The sequence below is a fragment of the Gadus macrocephalus genome, chromosome 17 (genome assembly GCF_031168955.1).
Source record: "Gadus macrocephalus chromosome 17, ASM3116895v1".
NCBI lineage: Eukaryota > Metazoa > Chordata > Actinopteri > Gadiformes > Gadidae > Gadus > Gadus macrocephalus.
This window is the reverse complement of record NC_082398.1, coordinates 6,947,910-6,970,720: the sequence shown is the minus strand read 5'-3', so window position 1 is coordinate 6,970,720 and position 22,811 is coordinate 6,947,910. Positions and strand designations below refer to the sequence as shown.

Here is a 22,811-nt window from a genome sequence, read left to right as displayed (position 1 = left end):
ACGGCTTGTAACGGCTAGTGAAGTGTAACGGCTTGTAATCACATCACACATGGTTGCTATGTCATGGGACCTTCAATATTTCCCTGAGTCAGGTGAAGCTGCTGACACAGACAGCGGCTTATTACTTCATTTCAAATTGTTTCTTCTTTAAAAAATTATGATTCATGTCAACCGTAGGAAGAAGAAGGTAACCACCAATCCAGAGAAGATGAAATCTATAGATTTTTTTGTAAATAATCAAAATATCTAGTCATTTTGTAAATCTTGGTTTACGTACAGACTCATTTTTGAATTTACGTTAGACGCGTGCTTATCTAAGAATCAGCGGTCCCACTTCTCTGGGGAGACGACAGTACTTATGCCTCCTTTCCTGATTTTAAATTATGTATGCGGGACTTGAGTGTTTATTTTTTACTTCCACAACCAACAGTCCCATATGGCTTATTGTCTTCACACTCACCTCTGAGGATATAAGTTATCATCGCAAGCAGAATACCAAGGCAGCTCCCGAGGAGAACACCATGAAAAAAAGTTGGAGTGTGTTCTTTGGATTGATTCAGAACGAGAGAGAAAGAGAAAGAGAAAGAGAAAGAGAGACAGGTTAGAGAGTCCATAACGTTTTCACCTGCAAATGGGATCAAGTTGAGGTCGAAGGAGGTGCTTACATTTCATGTCAAAGCTACTCATAGCAGTGGCTAAATGCATGCAGGCGCATTCCGACTAAGGACCTTTTCCCTCATTCTGAACACACATATTTATGAGTCAAAGTATGCGTGTCTTGAGTTCCTCACATGCTTGGAGAACTTGTGGTCGTCCCTCCCTCAAACAGTTTCAGTTTATAACTTCTGTTTTCTGAACAGCACAATTTTTCTTTACTTGTCCAAAATGAAGATTGAGATCCGATTTAGAAATACCTAGAACCCCGAGTCAGAAATGGGGCGGCCTTACCTCGACCACACACGACGTCAAGAGTGTGGCTGGCGGACTCCAGCGCTGTGGTGGTGTTGCAGGTGAAGCCGACCTTGTCGTCCTCTCCCATGGTGGCCAGGAGGAAGGCGGAGTGTGGGTGGAGCCACTTGGCCAGGGTCCGGTTGGTGGCGGGAGGCGTGGAGCTCCAGGTGAAGTTCACGGAAGGGTCCGGCGAGAAGCACTGGAGCCTCAGGATGCAGCTGCCGTCCTCCGACCAGCCGTGGTGCTTGGTGACCCGGGGCTGCGCGAGGCGTTCTGCACGCAGAGGGAACATGCCGTTTACAGGAACGTTTTCTACTGAGATTTTGCTCTTGAACCTCCACATCCTTCCAAAGATACAACTAAAATGTCCTGAATGCATCAGTTATTGTAACTCATGTAACTATGAGGTCGTTTAGCTTTCATCCAACGGGCAGTTAGGACCAGACCAGTTAGGGCCGGTGTCCCCAGAGCATTTCCTCCTGGCGGAAAAAGCGCCGTCAGGGCGCTGCGATTGAGGGTTTGCTTATCATTATCTATATTTGACAGATCATAAAGTTCTGCGTAGACGGACATGGCAAGAACAAGTATCTCCTCCATTTTCTTGATCACAAGGGTGACGAGTCCCACCACATCTTATATACGATTGGTTGCCTGAAAATCCACGAGTGACGACAGCAGCGCCTTTCTGCAAAGTTGAGATATGGGAGCGGAACAGTTAAAAAAAGTGCTAAAAAAAACAACTTAATGTGGACACAGGCCCATAGGAGTTAGCCCTCTTGCTTATAGCATTGCCAACAACATTGGATTCAAACCCAGTACCTGTTGGCAGCCCACAATTGTGAACACGGTGAAGTAAAGTAAAGCCACTCTTACGTTCAACTCTGAGGACGAACTTGCGGCTGATTTCTTCATCTCCTTGGAAACCCACTTCCAAAACGTATTTCATGGCATCCTTTCTGATCAGATTTTTGATCATCAGGTCACCTGGTATCAAAATCAAACAAAACATCAAGGTGATGGATGAGGAGACAGGCCTGTTATAATAAATGCAATTTATTTCCTATGTGACTTTAATGTATAATATAAGCTATTTGGTGGACACCTTTATGAAAAGATGTTCAAAACAACACTATGATACATTTCACTGTCTGTGCAAATATATTCTTGATCAGAATCAAATCCGTAACCTGAAGAGGGTCAAGCCCTGCCCTACCATTTGAGATATACTGCACACAACACACATACACACACCTGACGAAATGTCGAGGTGGAGCCTTCCCCTGTACTGCCAGAAATGGTTGGTCTTGGTTTTCCCGCCTTGGTAGGTCGCGATCCATGTGTCGTTGGACAGGATGAGCCATTTGATGGAGGAAATGTTCCGCTGGGTCACATCTAGGGCAGGGGACAGGGTCACGCTTCCTCCAAGGAAGCCGAGGACCGGCTGGTTCGATCCCACCACTAGAAGAACAAGCCACAAGCCCATCGGTTTCTGTAGCCCTAACCTGGACACACTGGTTTTTGAAATGCATTGATGAAACCCGTCATCTTCAAGGGTGGTGGCCAAGTGGGCAGCAAGTTGCAGGGTAAAATACATACGGCTTATACGTTTGGCAAAAACTGATATTTTAAATTAATTTAAATTAATAATAATCTCAATTCCTATGGTAATTATTTAGTTCCTTGATAATCTGAACGTCTCCAGTGCTTTGGGTGGAAGTCCTTCCTACCACTTATTAATGTTTAAGTGAAGCCTCTGCATTCGATAATAATCCCCCCCCCCCCGAAAGAAAAGTGTGTTTAAGGAGGGGGAGTGCCACACACAGACGTGTTATACTATGTCAGAGAAGCTAAGCCCACAATCGTCAGTTTACTTGAACCCTAAACATGTATTTTAGTAACAATAACAAAAGGTATTGGGCATGTAATAAAAAAGGTACATGATTACAAATTTGCCCATCAGACAGAATTGTACACCCCCAAATCAGATTTTATTTAATTGAACAATGTTCAGCTTTAACGTGGACCATGACTAGAACATGAACAGATCCTTCTATTTGAGTTAAAATAACAAACTTACCTCGGAGCAGTTGGAAAAAGAGAAGTGGAAGCCACATGGCCGGAGGGTCAACTGACCTAGTCTTCTCTTCCTTCATTTATAAAGAGACGTTGGCCAATGAACAGCCAATAGTCAAATTGTGAACTGTACCTTTATTATTTAATGCACATCAAATCAATTTTCTCTTCTGAAAAAAGTAGTGTATATATATAGGCCTATACACACATCTCTATAGCTAAGGGTTAGGGTTCATTGATGCTCCCATTCCAAGTATAACGTTAAAAAAAACCTACTGGTCGTACATGCACACCTGATATTAAATTCAGGAGAATACTGGTGTCTAATAGACTGAACATGCTGTTCGTACGTGCAGAACAGGATGTCAGCGACCACATCTCCTCATATCAGCATGGCAGTTTTATCATGCGTCTTCCACCCCCAGCAGAGGTTCTTCCGCCAGAGAGGGGTTGCTTCCGCCACACATACAGTAGGTGCGTTTCCATCCCCCTCATTTTATGCGAACTTTGAAGTATCGAATCAGTAAGCGGTGATGGAAACACCAAAATTCACATAAAAATCCTCTAATTCGCATTAAAGTTTATCCGCTCGCTTGAAGTGGTTTTTGAGAAATGCGAAAGAGAGTCGTGTTGCCTTTCAAGCATAAATCTGAATGGTCTTTGTTTTGAAAAAGCTCTTATTTTGAAGGGCCGTTTTCACCCTAATGTTTCCGGGTCATAGGTTTGTTTTAGTTTAGTAGTCTGAGGAAGCTAACCGAATTTGCATATCTACATTTCTGTGTTCAACCGCATGATGGTATCAATGTAAACGTCACAGAGGCAACGTCGTAAGTTGATCATTTCATTATTACATTCATAAGTTAATGTTAGAAAGTACTATTTACATGAAAAATGCATGTGATATGTTTGTGGCTAAAAACGATTTATTTACATGTGGAAAGCACCTGTTACAGTGCAAAATGGTAATTTTCGTATTTGTTTTGTTACAGTTTTCACTCTGACCTTGTACAATGAGAAAAAGAGCCACAGTAAAGAGCAACTAAAGCTTACTACGACTCACGTCTTCATTTATAAGGAAGAGTTTAACTAGTTGTATAGCTGCAGTTGCTACACTGCAGTGAGGACAACACAAGAGTGAATTCGCAAAATGGGAGATGGAAACACACTTTTCGAAACAGCTGTGACATAGCGAACTTTGAACACACAGGACTGACAGTCTTTCAGATTTCCGCATGACGACCGACCATAGCAACCCTGCCGACATCAACGTGTAACCAGAGCCCGTCTACGAAGAGCCTGGGCACTTCCTATACGCCCCATTGTACCGATCTTGGTTGTAGTTCCATTAGACATCCACAGGGGGTGATCGCGGGCGAGTCCAGATTGAATGGGAGTCTATGGGGCTAGACGGCTAATTATGCCTCTTTCACCTGCTTGTCGTTGAAATATCGCAAATTTTATTGTAGATTCCGCAAGTTCAATATAGATTATAGTTCAAAAGTCAAATGAATGAGTACTTATGTCCTTTTGATTTCTTACAGTTTGGGCCATGGTTGGCCATACACGCTAGCATTCTGCTAATGAATGCTGATTGGTCAGGGACGGACTTGCGACTGATTACGACCAGAGACCCCTCTTGACGGCATCTGAAGCACAATCAGAAATGTTATCTTCGACTCTCCGTCAAAGTAAATTTTTGCGTACTGTATTTATATTTTCCTGCAGGCCCTTTTATTTTTTAGAAAGTATGTATGATGAAAGTACATGGGCATGAATGGAATTTCTTCCATTTCTTGTGTTCAATGTTCAATGTGTTATATACATGGTAGGTACGATATGACCACCTTAAATATTAGTCAATGTCCCGCTTAATATCATTTCATCCGTCATTGTCTATTTTTCGAAAATAAAGATAGTTTAAAAAAGAAATGCCTCGTAAATGTGCAATGATAGTGTAACAGTGGAAACGGATTGTCCGTCTTCCCTCGTTTCCCAAGGACAGAAAAAGGTAACGTTCTTGCTTGCTCCTGTATGAATGGTCTTAGGCTACCTGAGGCTGCACCTGGTAAGGAAAGTTGCGCTGGAGCCCGGGTAATATCGGAAATGGCTTGTTCAAGTTGCGCGCTAGACATTCTCTAAAGTGTCGAGACTCAAGCACTTAACTTACCTTAACCGATTGTTCCATACAAATTGTTAGTTAACGATTTAACAACTTCAACATCTGCTATTACAGTCGTTATTTTTTTGTAGGACTTGGGCTAATGACCTTGCACAGAGGGAAAACCATCTACACCACTTCACTGATCTTTACAGATGGGTTTGTTTTAAGCCATTGAATATAATTGCTCTGCCCTGCAACACATTATAAGCTACACATGTTTGTTAAATGAGAAATATGGTGTGGGTCACATTGAAACAGTAACAGTTGTATAACAGTAATTATACAAACATTATACCAACATTGCAACAAGCAAGTTTATTCAAACATCACACTAACAAGAACACAATAAGAACAGTAACTAATAAAAAAAAAAGGGAAATGATTTAACAACACTGAACATACTGAACAGAGGCAGGGGAAGAGGACAGAGGAAGAAGACTTGTCCGTTGTCACAGCATCAAGGTCCAACTGTAGAGATCAAGAAAGGAAGAGGCATGAGGAGGAGTACAACATAACACTGCTCTCTAGGAGATTGTTTACTGATGTAAACTAAATTGATGCAGTCTTAAAATTATGATTCTAATCCAGGTTTCTATTTCAGGAGAAAGAAATGGCTCATAATCTATAAAAAAAAAGCTTTATCATCGGCACTAGTTAGGATTAGAAAAAACACTCTGTAAGTAACATACATATGTAAAACATTCGCGCATTTCTTTTTTTTTACATTAGCTCACTAAAACTCTGTAACTAGTGTATTAAGCAAAAAAAAGCCTTACCTCCAACAGCTGGTGTTATCGTTGCGGGAAAAGGGAAGTGCCGAAGTGCTTCAGAAACTGCCGTAAAGCAGTACCTCTGACAGTATGACAATGTGTGACGTCATGGCATGTTTTTAACACCTTTTTAGAACAGATACGCGAGCTTAAAAAATGCAATATTCAGCTGAGTTTATTATCTTCAAAAGCCCTTGCGTTCAAAAGCCCCACCTTTTGAACGCAACTTTCAAATTACTTTACAAAAAATTACATCGTGAGAAAAGTGGATTCTGAGGATAAAACCCCATTGGCTCCCATTCATTCTGGACTCGCCTGCGAGCGCCCCGCGTGGTCAGAGATTATTACTGCAACCAGTCCAGAAAACCGGAACTAACCAGCGAGTGCCCATTCTCCTCATATTAGACATTCTCTGGTGTAACGTCATCACCCTATTGTGCTCTCCCATACGTAAGGCACTCGACGTCGTCCTCGTATTTCCCTTGCTACCGCTGTGTACATTGTGATTTCTCTAGTTCTTCGTCTACGGATGGAAGTTAAAAAAGCCAATGATAACTTCACTGAAAGAAAAGTTATGACTTGCCCAAGGGAAACCAATTGCTGCTGAATTCCTCTCTCCATGTTTGTTGTTACTCTTCTATATTGGCGGACTAATCGCTTTTTGTTACATTTGTTACAGCTTTTCTACTACTACCATTTATTGCAGCCACGAATCAGCATACATTTTTTGCCTATAGCGCCACCCCCAGGTAGAACTACGGTAGTTACCCGCTCCAACCACTTGATGGAAACGCACCTAATTCGAATTAATTTTTTGCGAACTTTCTAAAGATTCGCATCACCTTTTAGATGGAAACGCAGCTACTCACTCTCCAACTCACTGGAGTTGTAGCGGCTGACTGTCGTAGGTCAGAGGTACTGCCACAGAAACAACACGGGTCGCCATTTCAATGCACACCTTGTTAACTTCTGTATAATACCTTCTGTATATTACCTTCTGTGTGAGGAAATGGCGGAGTGGACTGACAAACTTCAACTTCCCGACTCAAATCTGTCTCATTGGATCTGAAAATAAAAAGCCATTGAATTTAAAGCACTGAATTTTTATGCATTGAAATAACAATCTGGATTTACTAACTACTAATTTAACTACTTACATTTTCAACAAATCATTTACCTTTAATTTTCAATGTTAAAAAATTCAAAATCAAATATTCAACATTAGAAAATTGTATTTTCAACATCCCCAAATTCAACATGCCAAAGTCAGCTGCAAAATTCAATGAAGGAATTGTTAAAATTCAGTGTTAACATCCGGGGACCCAATGGTAACAATCGATCCTAGATGCTAGATCGCGGTCAAGTAAGGAGAGCGGGAATAAAAGCGTCAAGTCTAGTCAGATTCATTATGGTTGGTTTTGAACATCCGTTGGCTTTTTGTGGAGAGTATGAAAACTATAATTTTTTAAAACCTTATAGTATAAGGCTTAAGCAATCAGAAAAACAATGTTTCCATTTTGCCTTGAGTGCTATATGGCCGCCATCTTCGATTTTACAAAATGGCTGCGGTGAAAAATGTTTCCGTCAATATCTCAGCTTCTAATAACTTCTAATAAGATAGCTAAATAATAAGTTTAGCTATCAAAATTTTATTTTGATAGCTAAACTACCATTTTCAGGGCCGTGGAATCCAATGTTCCTAGCTGCAGAGGTGTTCAGACATTTGTTCCAGCAGTTCTTGCAAATACTTACTAATTTTGTAAATTAGGCATACTAAGCAGGCGCTACTATCTGAACACGGGTTGGATGCGGATTTAAGTATTGCGGGTAATTTTTTGTACTTGATGGAAGTATGTTTTCTTTCCCTACGAGAGTATTGTTATTTGTTAATGGATTATAATAGCATTTTTATTTATTATAATGCATCAACAAAACATTAACATACTCCATTTTAAATGTATGGGGTGATTGATAGTCTAAGGCTTTCAAGGCACATGTAGCCTATATGCCATTTTATTATTATTATTATTTTTTAACTGTATGGTTGTGTCAATTTAGCCTTATATTTTCCAACTATTTTACACATTTAAAACGGCCTAAGGCTTTCGAGGCACATGTAGCCTATATGCCATTTTATTATTATTATTATTTTTTAACTGTATGGTTGTGTCAATTTAGCCTTATATTTTCCAACTATTTTACACATTTAAAACGGCCTAAGGCTTGTAGCCTATATGCCATTTATTATTATTTTTTTAGGTCCAATTACAGTGGGTTAGAGAAGAGTTACATATATTGGGTTAAGGCAGTGCATACGTATAATTCATTCAGGTTTAACAACAGGAAAGCAGTAATGTTAAACAGTGAGTAATTAGACCAGGTTATACAGCTATTCAGTCTGGAGTAATGATATTGTAATGCTCTAGGTCATTTGAGTTTATGTTTACCTTTACTTATAGTATGTTTAAAGAGGTAATTCTACACTTAAAAAGAGACAGTATTTTCATAGCTGAGGTTACATGCTTATACCTGTGGGCCCTGTAATAGTAAAGTGAATATGCATTTAGGTGCCTAGCATGGGTATTTAGTAGCCTGGCTCCGCCCGCCTAAGTACTTCCGCTCAATTTGAATTTCCCTTCAGTACTAGGTCTGGACCTGCTGTATGTAATTTGGTTTTCTGGTGCCGCCACAGCGGCCACCAATCAGCGAACAGAGGGCGTGTCTGAGAACAATGACGATGGCGTGTTGTCAACGATTAGACCCAGCTTCGAAAGTTGACTGCATACATCATCTCTGGCCTTACTATAAAATATTGATTTACAATGTGCAATTTTTCCCTGATAAATTAAATTCGATGAACAAAACCTGCAGCTGTCGTTGACGGACATTTTCGTGCAGACGTGCAAGGTGTTTGGTTTGTGTACAACCTGCGCGTGATTCCCGGCGCATGACATACGTCACAACCAAACGTTAGCGATTGGTTATGGCAGATCCAGAGTGGCACTGGGCAGATCCAATAATTTTAAACTTCAACAGACACCCGCCTTCAAGTGAGTTAACGTTTGTCAATTGATTAGGTCCAGACTCTCTGTACAAATGAAATGAAATGAAGTGAAGTACGAGAGTCTGGTAGAACCAGGCTAGGTATTTAGACTAGCAACTGTAGAAGAGATATTGAGTACAGAAATGTGTTTGTGAAACTTATTTTTGTTCATGAATTTATTTTACATTTATACATACTAGGGATGCACCGAATATTCGGCCACCGAAAATATTCGGCCGAAAATGGCCCAAAACATAATGATCGGTTTCAGCCGAACGAGTAAAAAGGCCGAAAATAATACACAGAACATTTTTAAAAATAAAAAATAAAAGATTTGTTTTACTAATTTATTTAAAAGGTTCTTAAATTCTTGCTATAAGGTCTGCTGGACTGTTAGAAAACGTTCAGTATTAAATAAATATTTTGTATAATATTTGTAATTGATTTTCTTTATTGAAAAGCAAGACAAAAAAGTTTATAAAGGACATTTAATTGTTTGATTTATACAATGGTGAAAAATGTAAGCGAAGTGAATGAAAAACAGCAAAAGACACATTCGGTATTCGCTTTCGGCCAAATTTTCATTTCGGTGCATCCCTAATACATACCGATATCCATTTATGTGTGCATTGAAATGTACATATTTGTGAGAAGTGTCATTTATATACAAGTACATTTGTGAATCATTCTCTGTGCATTCATTATTAATGAGACTGTACTGACCCCGTACACCTCCAACTCACATACAGCCTATAATTGAACCAGTTGTATCCATCCAAACGAAGTTAAAACTTGTCAAACAGAAATCTTTACCATTCAAATCAACCTAAAAGCTTATTTCCACCAACCAGGAGGCCAACAAAAATTAACATACAGAAGCATAAAAAAAGAAAAAACAGTGACTTACAGTTTGCGTAAATTTCTTCTACAATCTTGAATCATGTAAACCACTGTTTCTTCTTCATAGTTGACCTGTCAATGAGTGTAAAGGAGAAGATTAGTTTCTGAGGTCAAAAACACAACACAGTGGCAATGGGCCGATTGCTCTGTCGGTAGCTTAGACACTTTTTAGAGTTTAACACAGGTTTAAACTCGTCGGTGACGCAAGAAGTCACGTGACGTCTTAAACTCCATTGCTGTGTCATATGTACTTGTGGTTTAACCTGCAGCTGCGTTTTACCTTGATCTCAATTGCCGTGTCTTCAGAGAAATTCACATCAGACACTAGAGGGCATATTTTGTGCGCGTTAGTCTAATCTCGCAACTGACGTGGTTTTAGAGGAGACTAAACCAGTTGGCAGGATGAAACAAGGCTCCATCATAACCAACACACACACAGAATTAGTTTTATGAATAATAGGTATGATACATTTACACTTATTAGACCAGGTAGGCCTTCAGTACAATACAGGCTACAATATAGGAGTTGCTTAAAGTGCCCAACTAAAACTCTACAAAGAACAGATTATTTGTATGTAAAAGAAAAAAATGAACGCACAGAGGATCGTACCATTCAACGAAACATAAAAAGGTCAATGCTTAACTAAAATGGTCCCTACTCTCCTTCTCCGAGAATTGAAAGGCGTGACATTACCCTAATTACTCACATAGGCCTATTAGTTCGTCTCCAATTAATTAAGTAATCACGTTTGCATACACACACCAAGAGAAATCAATGACAAGTAATTGATTGACGTAGGTGAGGGCAGATTCCAGACTCAGATTTCCACAAAAAGTAGCCTAGACTATTTCATAATCTATGTCAACATTATTAGCGTTTTTATTATATTAAAGTTCATTTTACATTCCCATTAAGTTTTTGTTGGTAATTATAGCACAAAATGCATCCACCATGAAGTTAAGACTGCATCTGCTCTGGGGTATACTAGAAATCAGAGTACTTCCGGTTTCCAAGCAGTTTGAACCGAGTCAGCTAGGAATCAGCTGATCCTGTACGAGTCGTTACACAACAATCACGTTCAACCTCGTGCGCAGCTGTGTGTTAAACTCCAAAACCTCAGTTTTAAGGAGTACGGTTTTAAAGCGCAGCACAGCTAGCACAATGCTAACTGACAGAGCAATCTGCCCAATGTGTCTAATATACAAGTTACAAGCTGGTGTAGTTGTGCGTATAGCCAGGTATACGGCGTGAAACCGGCATTCAGAGGGATTTCCATAAAAACATCAGAGATTTAAAAACATCACAGCTCCCTATATGCAGGTACCTGGGGGGGCACCAAAAATTAAGGTTTTAAGAAATATATATTATTGAATTTGAAAAATATATAGCCTAAATTAGTTATGAAGAGGCCCACCATTGTTTTTTCTTAATTGTATAACCCAGTGGTTTTCAAACTGTGAGGCACGCCTCCCCAGGGGGGGCGCGAAGTGAGAAAAAAATAAACCAGAAAAAAACACAAAGACGAAGACGCGCTCTGTTCGAAATCGTTCCCTATTCACTCACTCACTATTCCCTATAGTGTTTATGATATAGTGCACCATATAGGGAACGAACAAACGACAATTACGCTGAACACTACGCTGAACATTTCCAAATGGAATTTGCGTCAGTAAATGCGCAGGGTATTTGTGTGACGCAGACAGATGCGCCCATATCATGTAAACAAACAAACCGGGCCCCCACGAGGAAACCGGGCACACCACTACAAAATGGCGAGCACCCTATATAGTGCACTATATCCGTGATAGGGAACGATTTCGAACACAGCTACGCAAACTCATTGCTCCCACTAAAGTTGAGGTGAGCTAAAATGAAGGCTAAACTGGCAGTTTACAGATTAAGATGTTCGAATGTATTTCAAAAACGTTAAGCAAAAACATGCTTAAATAAAGATGTTAATATGCGTTAAGAACGCACAAAGAACGCACAAATGTTTAAAATGTGTAAAATAATTAAAAGATCTTTCAAAACACAGGGATTTAGAAAAAAAAAATTGGGGGGGGGGGGCTCAGCTGAAATTTGTTCTGCGGGGGGGGGGCTCACTCTCTCATACTTTCAAAACCTATCACTCAGGGCCGACAGCCGGCGCCCCCCCGGGCCTCCACTGGGAAGTCTTGTCCAGGGCACAATTTAATGTCGATTCGCCTAGGCGGGCACCCAAACGGCCAGCGCCGGCCCTGCGGCGATCTAATGGAAGCTGGGCCGCATCCAATGATGGTTATTAGATTCGACCAAAAAAGTACAAGTAGGCCTACTACCACAATACAATAGTGATATGCAAGTGAGCCACAGCATCAAGCAGAGCATCGCGCTGTAGGCTGACCCATGCTCACCGAAGCCTGCTGAATCGTCGGGGAGCTAGGTTAGCAAACTTTTAGCGTATATTTGAGCTCGGTCAATGTTAACATATTCTGTAAATATTGTCATGGAGGATCTTATAAGCCCACACATAGGCTCTCGACGCCGAGCACTTTCTAAGGAAAAAAACGCACAAAACGTGTCTGACGAAAACAAAGCCTAGCTAGGAAGACTACGAATAGGACAACGAAAGATGTCCACTCGTCACTTAGTCAGTATAACTTTAACGTTATGGCAATAAAAACTTTATTTATTAAGTTAGTGGTCATTCCCGGAGTGGTTCGTGTGGGGTACCGTGGCAGCATGGCACCACTCAACTCGCTAGAACAGTTCAGGGGGTATATACTCACAGCAGGTCCAGAGAAGTACGTCGGGTTTACAGTAATAGGTCTTGTTAACTGTGGAAAGTGGTCGATTTTTGAAACTATTATGAATGATGAACAATGCCAGAAGGCGGGGAAACCAAAGTGCTGTTCGTCGGTGTGTTTAACTGAAACCGTGAGCGCGCTGTTAATTAAATGCACATGCGCACCTCTGGTTTTCTCGGTGACAGCAGACATCTTATATCATAGACGGAGCATCGAATGCTACCGCCTACTGGCGCTGACGAGACGCGAGGCCGCCATCTTGGAGTGGTCATCCGCTCCACTCAGTGTAATCCGTTTGGCTGGAGCAATGAACTGTCAGTGCATTTAATCAATCAGTGCTTAATTTGAGGGGGAGCAAGGGGGAGCGCGCTCCGGAAGCTCTGACGTGCGCTCCGCCAGCTGGATCTGGTGTGTGTGTGTGTGTGTGTGTGTGTGTGTGTGTGTGTGTGTGTGTGTGTGTGTGTGTGTGTGTGTGTGTGTGTGTGTGTGTGTGTGTGTGTGTGTGTGTGTGTGTGTGTGTGTGTGTGTGTGTGTGTGTGTGTGTGTGTGTGTGTGTGTGTGTGTGTGTGTGTGTGTGTGTGTGTGTGTGTGTGTGTGTGTGTGTGGCTAATACTGTGTGCATGTGTGTGTTTTGTTCAGATGTGCAGCAAGAGAGGTTGGACTTGGAGTGACGCGAGTCGGTTGAGTGATGTGTGATAAATCTGCGAGGAGTTAGCGAAAGTGGCTGCGGAGAAGAGGGGCAAGAAGGCCAAAATGAACTTTATTATTATTATGGTTTTTGTGGCATTCTGGTATTGTTCTGGTTAATAATATGTATCTATTTGTTAACGTGGCCAAGTTGTCATGCCAGATTGTTGTTCTAACTAGGCCTACTATAATCTATGAGGTAGCCTATCTATTTGTTTTCATCTTTTGATGCGACGGAGATCCATTTTCAAGGACTTGGTGTATTTTGTTGTGTTGAGAATACAATGACTCAATGACGCACCTGCGAGTGCATGACATTATTCCTCAACTGTTAGTAAACAACGGTAAACTTTATAACGTGTGGCTGTGTGTCTCTCCAACCTAACATATGTTTACTATTTTTTCTGGGTACATCCCCATTCACGAGGCTTTAGTAGGCTAATTTCTTGCGATGTTGACTAAATAAGTGTGGGTTGTTCGAAAGCGCCCACCAGAGCCCCCGCCCCCCCCCCCGCCGCTTTTTTTCTACTCGTCCTCAGCGCTCCGGGAGCTCCCACTTGACAAATTAAGCACTGTAATCAATCATACCTCACTGAATACCACAGATTTCCATGCGGGTTTTTGTCATACGTTTAGCTATGATAAGGACACATGCGTGTTTTATTATTCATAGTTGGCTTAACACTAATAGAATATTCTGATATGCTTGCAGTTCCCAGACATCCGAGATCAAAACTGGGAACATATTCCCCGAGAAGGGGAAAAAAAACGGTCAGCTATTTTTAAATTGAAGAAACAATATGACATATATATCCTGCATAAACAATGTATGAATACATTAGATACGCATCTTAGGGACTTTATTGACTGCATCTCTGACTGTGGCTGCAGCATCAGTTTATTCTGTCTTGACACTTTGTATTGATATTTTGTATTTACTATTAACATTCTTTCCTTAAATGATTCTGTTTACAGTGATTGTTTTATATGTATGTCGCTTTAGAAAAAAGCGTCTGCCAAATATTTAAACATAAAACATATATAAACACCTGAAAGTTTTTATAACAGCTAAAACCACCAATATTTTTCACTGGATTCAGAATAAAAACAAATTCTGTCTTACCCAACAATGTTAGCATTTAAATATTGTTACTTGAATGACTTATTCATGGTTACAATTATACTGTTTTGTCTTATACTTTACCTAAAATGAGAATGCATCATAATACAAATCTGCTGATGGAATATTTGTTTACAGGAAATAACATAGATAAATATAGATGTACAGGAAAATGATCAGACCAGAACTAGTGAAATTCAAAAGACAATAAAAAGCAGCCAGGGTTAGGATTAAAACCCCTGAAAGAGGACTGTTTTGCAAAGCTACTTTCTTGTGCTTCCTTTCTATAGTTGAAGAGACTGAGTGTCTCCTCAATGTGTTCCCCAAGCAGAAATATATCCTCTATTCCAATCTCCCCTCGGACGATGTGTAGGACCCTGCACCTTAGGAGCTTGAGCTTGCATTGTTGAAGCTTGGCGGATCACCCTCTCTTCAGCCCTCAGCACCTTATAATAATACTTACAATAATAATACATTATATTTATATAGTGCTTTACACAGTGCTCAAAGACACTACAGAACAGAGAAAATAAGAAAAAAGCAACTTTAATATTCAAAAAACAAGATAATAAAATCAAATAATACATAATATTATACATAACAGTAGCGTGCGGTGCCCCTTCATTTCGGTGGGGCAGAAACGACTGGCGTATGACCACACCCACAATTTATATATATTTTTAACATGTATATTTTGAGCTACATTAAAACATGTTAAGTAAAACAAATTGTGAGTAAGAATTAAAAATAAACGAATAGCCTAATGTTACTGCACGCTTTTGAAGTGCCATCCACAACACTCGTCATATGATGTCGAGTCAGGCTTATTAGAATAGCCCATGTGCAATGGAAAATACCAACTCTGCAAAGTCAAACATTTCAAAGGACAAATTCGACATTATCGGGAAGTTATTTCTTCCATATTTTATTTTAACAATATAACAACAATTTAACAACAGGCTTAGTGAGTGCATTGCAAATACATCAAAAGTAGAAATAAAGTCATCAATCAAGCAGACCTTCGACTTGGAACTTGGCCCGACGATGTGTGCAAGTCTCTCAATAACAACACTTTTGAAATCAGGTAATAACAGCTGTTTAAATCAGGTATGAAATCAGGTACAATTTTAATACCTGCTGAAATAAATAAATAAATAGGCTTCAATGCCGAAAGATACAGGCTGAGCAATTCGACAACAGTGCTGAAAGATACAGGCGGAGTAATTCGACAACAATAGTCCTACAATATGACCATGGGGCAGACTACTTTACGACCATATGGGCGTCTTATAGCGCGGATTGCAATTCTTATTGCAGCCTGCAGGGTTATGCGAGAAACATACGGAGGGACGCGGTCGTTGAGCTCCACCGCCCCACATTGCATGACACGTTAAACAGAACTCAACTAGAATCACCACCATCAATTTGATATCAACAGACCAAAAATAGTCGGAAAGCCTACAGAAACTATAGATAGTTAATGTGACAATCACATTATTAAAAATAAACTTGGAGCAATGATTTACTGAGGAACTATTTTTTTTGGGAGCATGCTTTCGCAGGGAGTTCGCCGCCCCACCTGCCCATATGGACGGCACGCGCCTGATACATAATACACAATGCAATACATAAAAGTATAAGTTTGTTTGACAATAGAATATTTACATTTATGAATGCTAGCCTTATGATGATACACATACTCTTTGGAGGTGAACCGGGAAGCTAAAGAGGGATGAAATAACACCATCAAGTAGTCTGACAATCTGACCCGTCCTGTCAAAATCAGCCTGCTAAAAATGTTGACTGCAGACAACTGAATAATCACTTGCAGTGAATCCTTCTCTTCTCAAAGCCCCTTCCCAATTCTTTCTCACATCTTTATCAAGTATCAGTTCATAGCCGGGTGAACACATAGCCTAGTTCAACAGTAATCCCAAGATTACCCCATTCCAGGTGGCAGGGCCTTTTCCTGTTTATCACACATTTTGTCCCACACATTTCACGAAGATGGGCTACACAAAAATGGGTTGGAAAGCTAGACTAGCTATACTGTGTTTTGCCATTTTCCATCTGATTGCCCCCTACACAATCTGGACTGTGGTCCTAACTTTTATCCCTATTGGCTTTTACAATCTTTTCATCATCATTTATTTATTTAAGTATTTTTTCTTTTTTTCTTTCTCCTGAAATAGAAACCTGGAGTAGAATCAAAATTGTAAGACTGCATAAACATCAGTAAACAATCTCCTAGAGAGCAGTGTTCTGAGGTACTCCTCCTCATGCCTCTTTCCTGATCTCTACAGTTGGACCTTGATGCTGTGACAACGGACAAGTCTTCTTCCTCTGTCCTTTTTCCCTGCCTCTGTTCAGTATGTTCAGTCTTGGGCTACGTTTACACGATGACGGTCTGACCAGAAGACGCAAAAGTGGCGCGCGTCTTCACTTTTTATTCCGCGTTTAGACGAGCGTTTTCGGGAGGAAATCTGCGTGCATACGGTGACGCAAAAGTGTGTGGAATTCGATTGGGTATGCATGCCAGGCAGCTAGGTGGTGCTGTGATACACTATCACACAACACCACCATGTCTGAGCGCATGCGTAGAATCTTCCTTCTTCTCTTATCCGTGCCGCAAAAACCAAAAAGATCCTTCTCTGTTCAATAACACTATCTGTACATATCCTGTACGTTTAGTGGAAAGACTCCTGTACGCTTGTTAGAGCTGCCAGAGCAGCTTGAAGGTCCGACGCATGGAAATAATCTGACATGTTTGTTTATATCCTTGTACTGGCACATGTATGTGACGTAAACGCGTACGCGACCTGAGCAGATCGGAGCAGTGTTTTGCGTCTTGGCAGTGTAGACGGAAATGCTACGGCGGAGCGTATTCAACTTTTCCACTCTGGAGTGTGGTTTCAGATTTATGTCACCGTCTAAACGAAAGGCACTTCCGATAAAATACTTAGTCGTTTTCACCCGCAAGCGTCCTCGGGGCCTTGTTGTTAAATCATTTCGCATTTTTTTGTTTATTTACTATTAGTTACTGTTCTTATTGTGTTGTTGTTAGTGTGATGTTTGAATAAACTTGCCTGTTGCAATGTTGGTATAATGTTTGTATAATTACTGTTTCAATTAGACCTAGACCATATTTCTCATTTATAAAACATGTGTAGCTTATAATTTGTTGCAGGGCAGAGAAATTAAATTCAATGGCTTAAAACAAACCCATCTGTAAAGATCAGTGAATGCATATAAATCAATGACAAGTGGTGAAGATGAAACTACAGTAATAGCAGATGTTGAAGTTGTTAAATCGTTAACAAACAATTTGTATGGAACAATCGGTTAAGGTAAGTTAAGTGCTTGAGTCTCGACACTTTAGAGAATGTCTAGCGCGCAACTTGAATAAGCCATGTGCGATTTTACCGGGGCTCCAGCCAGGGGTGGACTGGGACAGAAAGTTAGCCCTGGCATTTTCTGTCCAGGCCAGCCCACTACATTATCAGCACTAGGGGTGGGACGAGATGAACGGGAAGAACCCTGTATGTACTTGATTAAAACAATTTAATAATCAAGTACATCCATCCGAATAATAGTACAGCACTGTAAATAGCAGTTGTGGCTTTTTACTGTTTTTGTGACCCTGGTTTGTGTTGTGATTGACAGCACTGTCAGGGCTCTCTGAGCCTGTCAGCCCATGATTGATTGACAAACACTGACCATTAATATGTGTCGATGCTGGCGACACACTGCTAGCCCTCTGTAGCCAATTGGGCGGCCCAATTGGAGGGAATTTAGAGAGAGAAAAAAACAAAACATAGCGGACCGGACCGGCCCACATTGAGTCAACGGCCCACCGGGACGATGCCCGGTATGCCAGATGGCCAGTCCACCCCTGGCTCCAGCGCAACTTTCCCTACCAGGTGCAGCCTCAGGTAGCCAAGGACCATTCATACAGGAGCAAGCAAGAACGTTACCTTATTCCAACCCGGTCTCACAAAAAGACGTGACACTGTCACGTTATTTAATCTATTGAAACGTGTTCAGGATCACGTATTTTCAAATTTTTCGTGTTTACAAGCACAAATTCCAAACCCATGTATTTCAATTGGAAGTATTTGTCGTGTCACCAGCACGACTTCCAAACTAAGGTTCTGTGCGGGAGCGTTCTCCCTAATGTCCCTTAAGGAGCTCCGTACAGTACATTTATTGTTAAAAATTTTGAACGATATGACAGCTTTAGGCCACCCGTTTCTACTTTCACCTTTGATTCTGAGAAATTGTGACAATTCACAGATAGAGGCTATTAAATGCAGGTGCGCTGCTCAGGCAAACCGCGAAAGAAAAAAGGGTAGCTGCTTAATCTGATCTTTTTAGAATTGTATGTCTTGATGTTTTGATCTAACCATAGATCTATTGTCTTGTTTTTGGCTATGTGAATGGAAGTCCGCGTCGATGCCTCGCAAGTCCAGTGTCGCGAGCGGACGTGACATCGAGAAGTCATACCGTATAATAATGGGTTATCACTATCCTCGGGCCGGGCCTTTGATCGAGCGTTTTTACTTTTATTTTATCATTATCATAAATTAGCCTAATCTGAGGAGAAATCTATGCCATAAACAGAAATATTATGGGTCTTTATTACACGGGTCTTCTCAATGCCGTGGAACGCTCCGTTCACTTGCATGGGTCCGGGGATATCTCGGGATTGGTTTCTTTATTAATCGAATGGGAAATGCAATAGGCCTATTTTAGGACCGAATCACCGTTGAACTTGTTTCTAATAACATTTCTAGCGAGAAATATACTTTTTACTTGCATAATCTTTAGTCAGTGATTACGTATGATCTTTAGTTTTATAGTTATTAGGAAGATTTTATCGGCTCGCTCGCATGTTTCAATGACGTCAGGTTGCTAAGGACGCTGCTTTCGCTAAACTAGCACACACACACACACACACACACACACACACACACACACACACACACACACACACACACACACACACACACACACACACACACACACACACACACACACACACACACACAATGCATTTCGCTGCAGATATTCCCTCAATTATTATTACTTTCAAAACGTTGGCCAAGGTTGAATATCCTTTTTATTTGGGCTGCTTCTAGGACATTTTGGGTGGATTTTGAACGGTATGTGGGCGGGACGTTTTTTGCAGGACCTGGCAACCCTGCGCTGTTGCCCGGGGTGCTGAAATGCTCCGGAACAGATCTGGATCCACTATGGCCAAAAGACTTGTATGCCCCCCCTTAAATAAATTCTATGGCAGAATAAAGAATAAATTCATGCATTATCATTCAACTTGAACTTGTGTTTTTAGATAGTGTTTAAATGTGGTCGATAGGGTTTACATGTTTAAATGTGGTCGATAGTGTTTATATATGGTCGATAGGGTTTACATGTGGTCGATAGGGTTTACATGTGGTCCATGTGGTCCATAGTGTTTAAATGTGGTCCATAGTGTTTAAATGTGGGCGATAGTGTTTAAATGTGGGCGTTAGGGTTTACATGTGGTCCATAGTGTTTAAATATGGTCGATAGTGTTTAAATGTGGTCGATAGTGTTTACATGTGGTCGATATTGTTTAAATGTGATCGATAGTGTTTAAATATGGTCGATAGTGTTTAAATGTTCTTTTCCCTCACTCTCCACCTCATCCCTAACTCTCCACCTCAAGCTGGTGTGTAGTGAGCGTTCTGGCACCGATTGGCTGCCGTGCATCACCCAAGTGGGTGCTACATATTGGTGGTGGTTAGTGAGGTCCCCCCTTCACTTTAGGCGTCTTTGAGTGTTATTAATTATTATTATTCATGTTTAACCTCTGTTTTCCTTTTATTCCTAGTCTGTTTTACATAGTTTTGAATGATGACTATATGCTCTGTAAGGTGACCTTGGGTGTCTTGAAAGGCGCCTCTAAATTAAATGTATTATTATATTATTATTATTACAGTATAGCGTGGTGGAGGGCTGACGTATGTTGCCCAACCCGGAAGTGAGCGTCGCCCTGGTTTCCCTTGACAAAAAGCCAACGGGTTTTTCCATTGGATTTTGGATTATTGCAGAAAAATTTGCATCTTTGAAGCACCTCCTCAAAAACTGAAAATAAATAAATAAATAAAAAATATCTGTGCTCCAAAGAACGAAATGTAAACCAATGCATTCGGAATAATAATAATAATAATAATACATTTAATTTAGAGGCGCCTTTCAAGACACCCAAGGTCACTTTACAGAGCATATAGTCATCATTCAAAACTATGTAAAACAGACTAGGAATAAAAGAAAAACAGAGGTTAAACATGAAGAATAATAATAATTAATAACACTCAAAGACGCCTACAGTGAAGGGGGGACCTCACTAACCACCACCAATGAGTAGCACCCACTTGGGTGATGAATGGGAGTGTTTCTCCGATTTTTCCATGCTACACAGAACGAAATGTAAACCATGCAAATAAAGACTTCATGTTCATAATCATTTAAATATCATTAATCTCCTGAGTGTGTCGAGTGGTATTCTATTTTTTTCAACGGGGCTGCATCCAGTCACTTGACCGTCATGGTTGCTATGGTGGTTGCTATCGACCGCCCCCTCTAATCCTTACATGGTTCTAAAAACCACGCGGCAAAGGAGCTGCCGTCCATTGTGTTGTTTTTGTCGTAAACTGGTGGTTAAAAAATGGTTAAAAAATAGACAGATATTCCAAGGTATCCTTAAAAGGCAGCTTGGATGTTTTTATTTTGTGCAGTTTAGACTTCTTCTATAACCTATTTTTGAAAGCAAAACACCAAGCTCATTGATTTAACGAGGCAGGGTTATTTGAAACAATTTATTGAATAAATATTTATGAGAGGTCATTCCTTCTCCTGAGTTTGCTTCCTATTTATGTCTAGTGTACACCCCTACTGTCAGCAAGCATCACCCCCCCCCCCCCTCCCCATATGGATTTGGAGAATTGCTGCCACGTCCCGGTGGTGGAGGTATCATATATATGAAAGAGGGCATTCAATTATACTACAATGATCAATTAGGAGGCCGAAGCCCTACACCGTAGCCATCCAACCTGCATATCGGAGAATCAGGCCTCTCTTTAATAATGACAAAAAGTTATGAGAGGAATACGCATAAACTTTTGTTGTCTCATAAGCGGCGTGGTGTCGGCTGCTTTTGACCTTTTGACCCCAGACTTCTGAGGGAATAGCTGAATCAATTCATTAGTCAATCAGAAGTATGTAAATATCTTCCCGGTGTCGTAAGAGGGCGAACAAGGTGTCCTTCAACATCTACGCTTCCAGGCGATTGCAATGGTGCCACACATGTTTAATGGTAGTAATTAGCTGTCGAAATTGGAGGCCTTAATCAATAATGAGCAGCTATTGATTTACTTTCCGATAGAAATTTGTGACAAATGACATATTATTTAGCATCTACACGTTGAGCTGAGTCCAATGACACCAAGCATGACACTCTAGCAAATGTATTTTACATGGTACATATGGTCTAGGACATGATCTCGGTGTGGCAAGAGGGCAAGCTTGATCTCATTGGACTCAGCTTAACGTGTAGATGCTAAATAACATGTAATTTGTCAAGAATCTCCATCGGGAAGCAAATCTATAGCTGGTCATTATTGATAAAGGCCCCCAAAATCGACAGCTAATTACTACCCCGAAACATATTCAAATATGATCATGTGTGACACTGTTGCAATCGCCTCGAAACGTAGATGTCAAAGGACACCTTGTTTTCCCCCTTACGCCTCCGGGAAGATATTTTCATACTTCTAATGGATTGATTCATATTTTAAGGTTCTCGGAGTGAGACTTTAGGCGGCTGCAGCAGAAGTGTTGAGACGAAAGATGATATCAAGACATTTATAGAATATTCCGATTCACATTATGATTCTTCGTCATAACTATCCGACCAAACATCCTTCACATTCACCGAGCGAAGATTATGAAAGTCCAGGCCCCCCTCCATCTCGTTGCACCTGCACCCAGCGGCTCGCTTGTATGATTTTGGCCTGAAGTTCTTCCCAGACCTACACCCTAGCCATCCAACATGCATGTCTTAGAATCAGGCCTCTCTTTAATAGTGACAAAAAGTTATGAGAGAAATACACATGAACTTTTTGTTACCTCATAAGCGGCGTGGTGCCGGCTCCTTTTGACCTTTTGACCCCAGACTACAAAAACGTGGCCACAGGCCAGCTGTGTCTACACACCTTATGCCACAAATGTACACATCCATCCCACAAAAAATGGGGACTAGAAACTAACTTCTGTTTT

The 22,811-nt window shown here is 40.7% G+C and overlaps 1 protein-coding gene across 16 annotated transcripts in view; it reads right to left on the bottom strand.

Moving 5' to 3' along the window:
- LOC132475411 (CD48 antigen-like) overlaps positions 1–22,811 on the bottom strand; it is a 37,306-nt gene that overhangs the window by 3,185 nt on the left and 11,310 nt on the right. For 7 of the 16 annotated variants that reach the window (XR_009529903.1, XR_009529902.1, XM_060076525.1 and 4 more), the window contains exons 1-4: positions 3,029–3,098; positions 2,203–2,409; positions 1,825–1,935; positions 949–1,224 (exon numbers count right to left, since the gene is read on the bottom strand). Coding sequence is in view for 10 of the 16 variants with exons in the window: in XM_060076525.1 (XP_059932508.1) it covers positions 949–1,224; positions 1,825–1,935; positions 2,203–2,409; positions 3,029–3,065 (631 nt within the window). In the remaining 6 variants the exon portion in view is untranslated. Of the gene's footprint in view, positions 1–460; positions 626–948; positions 1,225–1,824; positions 1,936–2,202; positions 2,410–3,028; positions 3,099–22,811 lie in introns of those variants that run through there. The other 9 variants (XR_009529900.1, XR_009529901.1, XR_009529898.1 and 6 more) reach the window with 4 other exon arrangements.